Consider the following 10,799-nt stretch of genomic DNA (forward strand, 5'->3'; position numbering starts at 1 on the left):
CAGATATGTTACCCTAGCAATATAACCTCACCTTACATTGTGTTAGTTTGCTAGTGCTATCATAACAAAATGCCCAGACTGGGTGGTTTAACCAACACAAATTTGTTTTCTTACAGTTCTGGACGTTAGAAGTATAAGTTCAAGGTGTTGGGAGGGTTCATTTCCTCTGAGGGCCGTGAGGGAAGGATCTGTTCCAAGGATCTCTATCCTTGGCTTGTAGACAGCCATTTTCTTCCTGTGTTCTCAGATTATCTTCCCTCTGTGTTTGTGTCCAAATTTCCTCATATAAGGACATCATTCATATCAGATTAGGGCCCACCTAATGACCTCATTTCAATTTAATTGCCTATTCAAATACTGTATATCCTAATACAATTACATTCTAACATGTTGAGGGTTAGGACTTCAACATATAAACCCATAGAGGGGACATAATTCAGCACATAACATGGAAATTAGCTTTTTCATCACAGAGCATATGTATTAAACTGTCAACCCCATTCCCCAGCAGCAGCTAAGGTAATGTTTTTGTTGTTGTTGTTGTTGTTCTTTTAAATGTTTTTATTTATTTTTGAGGGAGAGACAGAGCCTCAGCTGGGGAGGGGCAGAGAGAGAGGGACAAAGAATACAGAGCAGGTTCCAGGCTCTGAGGTGTCAGCACAGAGCCCAAGATGGGGCTTGAACTCATGAACTATGAGATCATGACCTAAGCTGAAGTCGGATGCCCAACTGACTGAGCCACCCAGGCACCCCATCAGCCAAGGTAATGTTAATAGAGCTCCCAGTTTACAGTTAAGCAGCCAGTTGCCCAACAGCCTCAAGGTTCTGTCCATACATGTGCATTATCCAGGTGGAGTAGGAAGACTGGCTTGCCAGCAACTAAAAAAGGAGCCATAGGGCATGAACTGGCTGGTTTTTTTTTTTTTTTTAACTACATGTTATTATAACTGATGAAACAGTACTTTCTTCTTTGGAAACTCTTTCCTCATCTTGTAAAGTGCTACAAGAAGTCTGAAGGAATTTGATTGTTTTTATTATAGTTGAACTCTTGATTAGATGATGAGTGTATATTTCAGGAGTATACTGGGGCTGACATTTATAAGGAGGCTCTGAGATGAGTGCCCACTGAGAGGATCCTGGGGAAAACCAGTAAGACTTTTCCAGGGTTTCTGTGAAGATCCTTAAAAAAATTTTTTTTAATGTTTATTTTTGAGAGAGAGAGAGAGAGAGAGAGAGAGAACAGGGAAGGGGCAGAGAGAGAGGGAGACACAAAATCCAAAGCAGATTCTAGTCTCTGAGCTGTTAGTACAGAGTCTGATGTGGGGCTTGAACCCATGAACTGTGAGATCATGACCAGAGCCAAAGTCTGACACCCAACTGATTGAGCCACCCAGGCGCCCCTGTGAAGATCCTTAAATAAAGAAAAGCTTATGCTTACCTTAAGGGGAAAACAGTTTTGCAGTTAGAAATCATTTGAAAGAGATGAAGTTTCAAGGTAGGGTCAGGGGATTCCCAGGTTCTATCCTTGGTGGGCATCTGCTATTTGTGTTAAAGTGAGAGAAAGGCTGGTGTTCCTTGCAGAAAATGTTACTTTACCAGATCAATTCTCAGGAGCTGCAGGCTTAGCTTTATTGTTTGCACCATTGATCAAAAATGTTAAGTGTCTATAACTTAGAACATCTTCTCATCCATGACCCTCACAATTAGAAATGGTTCTATCCTGGATCAGGGCCTTCTTGGACTTATTCCTAGTTACTAAGGTATGGATACTAAATATAGACTTCAGCAGGTGATACAGAGGTATTTGGATTATTAGATAACAACTTGATACTTTGGCCTGATTGGTATAAGCATCTTCTGACTAAGTCACCTCATGGATTATGTTGCTTAAATCAACAGGTCATCTATAATTTCTATAATACTGAGCTGGACTTTCAGGCCATTTTTTACTATTGGCTTATCAGACATCAGAGACCAAGAAGCTGCTGTAGCCTTAGAAGGAAATATTAACAAACACTAGTCCATGACATTATACAAATAATAATGTCATGACCAGTGAGCCACTGCAAGAAAGGACACAGAAAGCTGTGGGGTCAAGAATAAAAGCCTTTGGAAAGAGAATTGTATAGCTTGGGGATGGAAATAACGTAGGGTTCAACCTAATAGGAAAAAATGGTTGGGGAAAATAGTTTTTCTCCTCCCCTTTTCCTATTTAGACATGGATAATAGTAGCCAAATACTTCTTAGTGGGAACTTATATCAGTTACAGACCAATAGATGTCATGATTTGATGCATAATCAAAACAGACGAAAATAATTGTTTGCCAAACATTTATTTTTTACACAGTCCAATCATTTCAACAAGAATGTCTCCAAGGTAGTATCAATAGGTCTTAAAGGATTGCGAGCTGATGGGTCTCATCTAAGGGCTTCTGGGAACTTGCCCTTCTGTTCACAAATTTTTCCCTTTCCTTCCCCCAAAATGCTTTGATCTCCTTTTGACTCTAGAGTGAAGTAGATGTTTATAGGATCTTGAGCAGGTTCTCTCTCAGTTAAAATGAACAAAGGTAGGAATATTCTCAAATTCATCAAAGATTGGGGGGAAAAGAACTGAACACTACAGACTACAGTAGACAGTTTTAAATTTTGAGCTCTGGAGTTTTTTGGGAAATACCTTGCTTTTGGCTCAGGAGATTTTAAGTGCTTATCAAGTATGAAAAAAATCAAATTCTACGTTTTGAAGCTAAATCTTCAGATTTCTTCCAGTTAGGGGCTGATTTCACAGGGAATTTTTCTGTAGAAGTCACTCCCTCCTCCCCTGCCCTTCGGTATTCAAGGCTTGTAAAAATTCAGCCCCCTTGCAGAATCTGTGTTAATTATGCCAAAAAAATGAGAGTCTATTTGGAGGTAAATATTAGTGTAATTTAGGCTCAAGAAAAAAAATGCCAACTGGAACATAAAAAATATCTAAACTCTCCATAAGATGAATCAACCATTGAAAAAAACAGACCCAATTCTTTTGAATCTTAAATCATTGTGTTATTCTTGTTACTTTCGAAAGCAATAAACGTTCCCGAAACAAAACTCCTTAAACAAATTACATGATTTAGATTTTTAAAAATTGCACACCACATCTGCACCAAAAAGCAAAGACACCCTGCAGTAAAGAACTACTTGAGGAAGAATAAAAGGCAAGAGTACAAGGTACATGAAATGAGTGTAGTTTAAGATTTTGGAAAAAAAAGATTTTGGAACATCAGAGAGTTCTCCCACAACCAGAAACATTTGAGTCATTTGGTATCCAGTGTTTCTTTTTCCTTTGCTGGAAGCTTTGGCAGGTGTCAGGATATTGGCAGCATCTCTTAAGGGCGGTACTGAGATCTCTGCTCTTGGATATATTCATAGAGAGGGCTGGAGCGCACCGGGACACTGGCAAACTGACTCTTGCCTGGCTCCAGAGTCTGCCAACGGCCCCTGTCTCCGTCTTCCCAGACTTGCCCGCGGTGCCTTCGTTCCTCCTCCCGCTGGCGGCGTCTTTGCTCTTCTTGCCGCAGTTCTTGTTCCGGACGGCGCCTCTTCTCCCTGGCAAACTGCTCCTCCACGAGGTACTGCTGGCCTCGCTCCTGCCGGCGCCTCAGCTCTTCCTGCTCTTCGCGTGGCAGTTGCTCTTCTTCCTCGAGGAACTGCCTGTCCTGCTCCTGTCGGTGTCGCTTTTCTTCTCTCTCCTGCTGGACGCTCTGCTCTTGCTCTTGTTCAGCACCCTTCAGTTGCTCCTCCTGAGAGAGGGTACCATCTAGTCCTCGGCGGCGGCGCAGCCTCTGTTCCCCCTCCCGGAACTTTCTGTCGCGCTCCTGGCGGCGCAGCTGTTCTTCCCTTTCTTGCAGGAGCTGTTCTTCCTCACGGAACTTTCTGTCGCGCTCCTGGCGGCGCAGCTCTTCCTCCTCGCGGAACTTTCTGTCGCGCTCTTGGCGGCGCAGCTGTTCTTCCCTTTCCTGCAGGAGCTGTTCTTCCTCACGGAACTTTCTGTCGCGCTCCTGGCGGCGCAGCTGTTCTTCCCTTTCCTGCAGGAGCTGTTCTTCCTCACGGAACTTTCTGTCGCGCTCCTGGCGGCGCAGCTCTTCCTCCTCGCGGAACTTTCTGTCGCGCTCTTGGCGGCGCAGCTGTTCTTCCCTTTCCTGCAGGAGCTGTTCTTCCTCACGGAACTTTCTGTCGCGCTCCTGGCGGCGCAGCTCTTCCTCCTCGCGGAACTTTCTGTCGCGCTCCTGGCGACGCAGCTGTTCCCTTTCCTGCGGGAACGGTTCCTCTTCACGGAACTTTCTGTCGCGCTCCTGACGACGCAGCAATTCCTCCTCGCGGAACTTTCTGTCGCGCTCTTGGCGGCGCAGCTGTTCTTCCTCACGGAACTTTCTGTCGCGCTCCTGGCGGCGCAGCTCTTCCTCCTCGCGGAACTTTCTGTCGCGCTCCTGGCGACGCAGCTGTTCCCTTTCCTGCAGGAGCTGTTCCTCCTCACGGAAGTTTCTGTCGCGCTCCTGGCGGCGCATCAATTCCTCCTCGCGGAACTTTCTGTCGCGCTCCTGGCGGCGCAGCTCTTCTTCCTCGCGGAACTTTCTGTCGCGCTCCTGGCGGCGCAGCTGTTCTTCCCTTTCCTGCAGGAGCTGTTCTTCCTCACGGCACTTTCTGTCGCGCTCCTGGCGGCGCATCAATTCCTCCTCGCGGAACTTTCTGTCGCGCTCCTGACGGCGCAGCTGTTCTTCCCTTTCCTGCAGGAGCTGTTCTTCCTCACGGAACTTTCTGTCGCGCTCCTGGCGGCGCAGCTCTTCCTCCTCGCGGAACTTTCTGTCGCGCTCCTGGCGGCGCAGCAACTCATCCTCGCGGAACTTGCTGTCGCGCTCCTGGCGGCGCAGCTGTTCTTCCCTTTCCTGAAGGAGCTGTTCCTCCTCACGGAACTTTCTGTCGCGCTCCTGGCGAAGCTGTTGCTCACGTTCCCGGCGGCGCTGCTGCTGTTCCTCCTCGCCGAACTTCCTGTCTCGCCTTTTGGCTTCCTTTTGCTCTTCTCGCTCCAGCAGTTCCTCAGCTGGGAATTGCATGTCGCGCTGTTGCCGGGTCCTGTCTTTCTCTCGCGCTCTCTCATCCCGTTCATCCTGCAGGAGCCACCGATTCTGCCGGAATGGTCTGTCTCGAACCTGGGAATCTTCGAGTTGCCGGATCCTTTCTTCGTTCACTTTGCGTTTGGAGTAAACCCTGTGATTACGAACTTCATTTTCTTTTTCTGGTTGCCACTGCCATTTCAGATCGCGGCTCTGATCCTCATCCTGGAATTGCCTCTTTCTGTCCAGGCGCTGCAGCTCTTCCTCTTCCAGATACTGCCTGCCGCGCTGCTGGCGCCTCCGATCTCTTAGCAGCTGCTCTTCCTCCCTCAGCGGCTCTTCCTCCCGATATTGTCTCTCCAGCTCCTGGCGCCTCCTTGTCTTGAGTTCCTCTCGTTGCAGCTGCTCTTCCTCCCTCAGCGGCTCTCGTTGAGTTGGCTTGGCGTAGACTGTGTGGCGGCTTTCCTCTTCTGGTTGCCACCTCCATTTTTGGTCACGGCACTGCTCCTCCCGGCGTAGCTTCCTCTCCTGATCCTCTTGGAGGCTCTGCTCCAACCGGAGCTGCTTCTCTTCCTCGAGGATCTGCTGCTCCCGCTCCCTCTCGAGTCGTTGGCGACGCTGCTCTTCCTCCTCACGCAGCAGTTCCCCATCCTGCAGTTCCTCCGCCCTCAGCTGCCTCTCCTGCTGCTCCCGCAACTGGGGCCGGGTGGAGAACCTCTGGCGGCGCCTCTCGCTCTCTTCCTCCGCCTGCCACTGCCATTTGAAGTCTCGGCGCTGCTCTTCCTCCTCCTGCAGGCGTGCCTGCTCCTCTCGGCGCAGCCGCTGCTCGCGCTCCTCCCGGAGGGACCCGGACCGGCTTGGCCACTCGGCGTCCTCCTCCCGCAGTTGCCGCTCGAGCTCCAGGCGCTGCCTCTTTTCGCGTTCCTGGCGTTGCCTCTGCTGCTCCTGCCTGCGGGGCCTGGAGTAGATCTTGCTCTGACGGGCGTCGGCCTCGCTTTCTAGCTGCCACTGCCACCTTGAGGTGCGGCTCTTGTCCCGCTCACGGGCCTCCACCTCCTCCTCAGCAGGCTGCTGCTCGTGCCTCAGCTCCTGCTGGAGCCTCTCCTCCTGCTCCCGCCTCAGCTCCTGCTCGCGTCTGTCCTGCTGCTCGCGCCTCAACTCCTGCTCCAAGCGCGGCTCCTCGCGCCTCAGCTCCTGCTCGCGCCTCTCCTCCTGCTCGCGCCTCAGCTCCTGCTCGCGCCTCTCCTCCTGCTCGCGCCTGAGCTCTCGCTCGCGCCTGAGGTCCTGCTCCAAGCGCGTCTCCTCTCGCCTCAGCCGCTGCTCGCGCCTCAGCTCCTGCTCCAAGCGCGGCTCCTCGAGCCTCTCCTCCTGCTCGCGCCTCAGCTCCTGCTCGCGCCTCTCCTCCTGCTCGCGCCTGAGCTCTCGCTCGCGCCTGAGGTCCTGCTCCAAGCGCGTCTCCTCTCGCCTCAGCCGCTGCTCGTGCCTCAGCTCCTGCTCCAAGCGCGGCTCCTCGCGCCTCAGCTCCTGCTCGAGCCTCTCCTCCTGCTCGCGCCTCAGCTCCTGCTCGAGCCTCTCCTCCTGCTCGCGCCTCTCCTGCTCGCGCCTGAGCTCTTGCTCGCGCCTGAGCTCCTGCTCCAAGCGCGTCTCCTCCCGCCTCAGCCGCTGCTCGCGCCTCAGCTCCTGCTCCAAGCGCGGCTCCTCGCGCCTGAGCTCCTGCTCTCGCCTCAGCTCCTGCTCGCGCCTGAGCTCCTGCTCCAAACGCGTCTCCTCTCGCCTCAGCCGCTGCTCGCGCCTCAGCTCCTGCTCCACGCGGGGCTCCTCGCGCCTCAGCTCCTGCTCGCGCCTGAGCTCCTGCTCTCGCCTTTCCTCCTGCTCGCGTCTTTCCTCCTGCTCTCGTCTCTCCTCCTGCTCACGCCTCTCCTCCTGCTCGCGCCTGAGTTCCTGCTTCAAGCGCGTCTGCTCACGCCTCTCCTCCTGCTCGCGCCTGAGCTCCTGCTCGCGCCTGAGTTCCTGCTCCAAGCGCGGCTCCTCGCGGCTCAGCCGCTGCTCGCGTCTCAGCTCCTGCTCGCGCCTCTTCTGTTCGCGCCTCAGCTCCTGTTCGAAGAGCAACTCCTCGCGCCTCAGCTCTTGCTCGCGTCTCTCCTGCTCGCGCCTCAGCTCCTGCTCTAAGCGCGGCTCCTCACGCCTCAGCCTCTGCTCGCGTCTCAGCTCCTGCTCGCGCCTCTTCTGTTCGCGCCTCAGCTCCTGTTCAAAGAGCAAGTCCTCGCGCCTCAGCTCCTGCTCGCGTCTCTCCTGCTGCTCGCGCCTCTCTTGCTCGCGCGTTAGCTCCTGCTCTAAGGGCGGCTCCCCACGCCTAAGCTGCTGCTCGCGCCTCTCTATCTGCTCGCGTCTCTCCTGCTCCTCGCGCCTCAGCCTCTGCTCGCGCCTCAGTTCCTGCTCGCGCCTCAGTTCCTGCTCGCGTCTCTCCTGCTGCTCGCGCCTCTCTTGCTCGCGCGTTAGCTCCTGCTCTAAGGGCGGCTCCCCACGCCTAAGCTGCTGCTCGCGCCTCTCCTGCTCCTCGCGCCTCAGCCTCTGCTCGCGCCTCAGTTCCTGCTCGCGCCTCAGTTCCTGCTCGCGTCTCTCCTGCTGCTCGCGCCTCTCTTGCTCGCGCCTCAGCTCCTGCTCTAAGCGCGGCTCCCCGCGCCTCAGCTGCTGCTCGCGCCTTTCTGTCTGCTCGCGTCTGTCCTGCTTCTCGCGCCTCAGCTCCTGCTGCAACCGCGGCTCCTCCTGCTCCCGCTTCTGCCTTTGCAACTGCTCCTCTTCTTCCCGGAGCTCGCGCTGCTCCCGCCTCTCTTGCCTTTGCTTTCGGTCAGGAAATTCCTCAGGCTCCCGACCCTTGCGCCTCTTGAGCTGCTCTTCCTCCTCCAGGCGCTCTTCCGGTTCTCGCCTCTGCAGCCGCTGCTTGTCTTCCTCTGCGAGCTCCCTCTCCAGTTCCTGCCTTTTCTGCCTGTGTTCTTCCAGTTGTCTGTCCCGGGGCTCAAATCTCTGGTCTTCTTGCCTGGGATCTTGTAACGGGTTCTCCTTTCCCTCACACCTGACCCCCTTCTCATCCAGCCCGGAAACCTGGCTGAGAGCGTAATAACAAGCTTGAGCCACCTTGAAAACGAACAGGAGGAATTCATTGAAATCGACGAGCCCGTTACAGTCGCGATCCAGAAGTTCCAGGATCAGATCTACTGTCTCAGGGTCATGTGGCCTCTATGAAAAAATGAAAACAAAAATTTTACAATGTACTATTTACAAATAGTAAACTTTAAGTCATACACACAATGAATATTTTGTGATATGCTGACAGAAGACATTGAAAGCGATTAGAAAAACATCCAGTGTGTTTCAAGTCTTGTCTCTACGTAAAATGTGAACACTTCATTTTAAAGCATACATTTGTTGGAAATTTTTGTAACTTGTAATTTAATGCTGATCAAAAGAACTCAAGTTCTTTTTAGCTGGGTGAATATGAACTCATCCTCAAGAGAGAAATAACAACGAAAAATTTTGAAGTTTTACAGCAGCCATTTATGTCTGAAATAGTACCCTTGATAGATTTTTATCCCATGTTTGTAAACAGAAGAAAACGTTTATGTTAACACCATTTTACTAGAGAAGACACTGATTTTAATTATTAAACTTTGGAAGTAAATTTAAATTCCTTTCAAGTTTAGTTTGATCTGACATCTTTGGTGATAATTTCCAATGTTCATTCACATTGACGTTGCCATCAAGTACATGAAATAAATACTTGTTAGCAACTTCTTTAAGTACTCAGACTACAATGCCTGTTAAGTGCCTTCAGACTCAGAGATGAAGACTGTAGTGTAGAGCTGTGATGGTATAAAATGGATACAAAGTCACCATTCTTTGCTATGATCTCTCCTGAGAAGAAATTTTATAACTCTAAATCAATAGATTTCCTTTTCTTGTTATTTCTTACCCGAAGGACATCTCCAAATTCCCTTTCAAGGAGGTTCTTCAGGTCTTTCTTGCTTAGTGCTGCCCCATCACAATCATGTAAGGCATATTGATTGAAAATTTCAGTGATATCCAAGATGCTTTTCAGAAGTGGAGACATTTTTTTCCCCTTCCTTCAAGTTCAAGTAAATCTAGAAGAATAAAGTAGGATTCAGAATTGAAACTCTGTTTCCCATCTTGGGGAGGTTTCATCCATGCTGTTTCAGTCAGAGCCCTAAATTTACAACAGTAATTTATTTTCTTTTATTTTATTTCTTTCTTTTGATTTTGAGAGTAAAATCAAGTTCCTTCAAGTTCAAGTAAATCTAGAAGAATAAAGTAGGATTCAGAATTGAAACTCTGTTTCCCATCTTGGGGAGGTTTCATCCATGCTGTTTCAGTCAGAGCCCTAAATTTACAACAGTAATTTATTTTCTTTTATTTTATTTCTTTCTTTTGATTTTGAGAGAGAGAGAGAGAGAGAGAACTGTAAGTGAGGGAGGGGCACAGAGAGAGGGAGAGAGAGAACCCCAAACAGGTTCCACACTGTCAGCACAGAGCCCTACATGGGACTCGATCTCACCAACCTGAGATTATGACCAGAGCCAGAATCAAGAGTCAGATGCTTAACTGACTGAACCACCCAGGTGTCCTAACAGTAGTTATTTTCAACCTGGGCTTTCAAAGCATTTTATTTTTCAGTATTGTACTTAGAAAGGGGAAGACAGATCCTGAGAAATTTGAAGCTAGGGAATTATCTTCAGACTATTCTGTAGTCAGCTTTTGATCGTCTAGTCAATCTGGATTATCCATATCCTTTTCTTCTGTCTCTTCCTGCTCCCTAGCACATTTCAGATCAAATAGTGATCTGAGTGTAGAATTTTAAATTTGATATGTTGCTATTCATAAGTATCTTCCTCTAAAGTCGAATAAAGAGAATAAATGAAAGCCAAAAGGTGAAGGAAGATTTGAGAGTATCTTAAGGTGGATATAAGCCATGTAGATCTAATTGTGGCAGCAAAACATTAGGTGGTAACCAGAAAAATAAAAAGGGAATGTGGATTATTTTCCAACATATGTAGTACATATGAGATCTATGAGGATAATTCATAAGTCACTATTTCTAAGATTAAGCACCACTTCTTCCTAGGCAAAAGTGGCATTATAATATTCAGGTATAACAATGCAGAAAACAGAGTACATGTTATTTGTATTAATTCAGATATGTTGCAAATACTCAGTTATTGGCTAGCTTCTTTAATTATTTCTCAACTCCAATACTTCAGATGTCATAACTACATGAAGATGGCCCATATTGAGTAGAACCATAAAAAAGGAGTACTGAGGATTGGTGACTTCTTGAGATGGCAGTTTTTAGGAAGATGAACCCCCATAAGAGTCACACATGAACCACTCTCCACGCCCTAATATGCAAACAAACTTATAGAATTCAGAGACGTGGGGGGGAGGGCACCTGGGTGGCTCAGTCGGTTGGGCATCTGACCTTGGCTCGGGTCATGATCTCGTGGTTCACAGGTTCAAGCCCTGTGTCAGGCTCCGTGCTGACAGCTCAGAGACTAGAGCCTGCTTTGTGGATTCTGTCTCCCTCTCTCTCTGCCCCTGCCCAGCTCATACTCTGTCTCTCTCTCTCTCTCTCAAAAATAAATAAAACATTAAAAAAAAAAAAAAGAATTCAGAGACTTGGGAGAAGAGCCATGTTTCCAT

At 49.6% G+C, this 10,799-nt stretch overlaps 1 protein-coding gene across 1 annotated transcript; it reads right to left on the reverse strand.

The window, feature by feature from the left end:
• Positions 1-2,317: 2,317 nt before the first annotated feature.
• TCHH (trichohyalin) lies at positions 2,318-9,195 on the reverse strand. Its single transcript, XM_042951846.1, has 5 exons — positions 9,058-9,195; positions 6,539-8,324; positions 5,958-6,391; positions 3,817-5,894; positions 2,318-3,735 (listed from the first exon to the last, which is right to left on the reverse strand). Exons 1-5 carry the CDS (start codon positions 9,193-9,195, stop codon positions 3,363-3,365), a joined length of 4,809 nt encoding a protein of 1,602 aa, XP_042807780.1. The 3' UTR covers positions 2,318-3,362.
• Positions 9,196-10,799: the final 1,604 nt, after the last annotated feature.

The sequence above is a fragment of the Panthera leo genome, chromosome C1, assembly GCF_018350215.1.
Source record: "Panthera leo isolate Ple1 chromosome C1, P.leo_Ple1_pat1.1, whole genome shotgun sequence".
NCBI lineage: Eukaryota > Metazoa > Chordata > Mammalia > Carnivora > Felidae > Panthera > Panthera leo.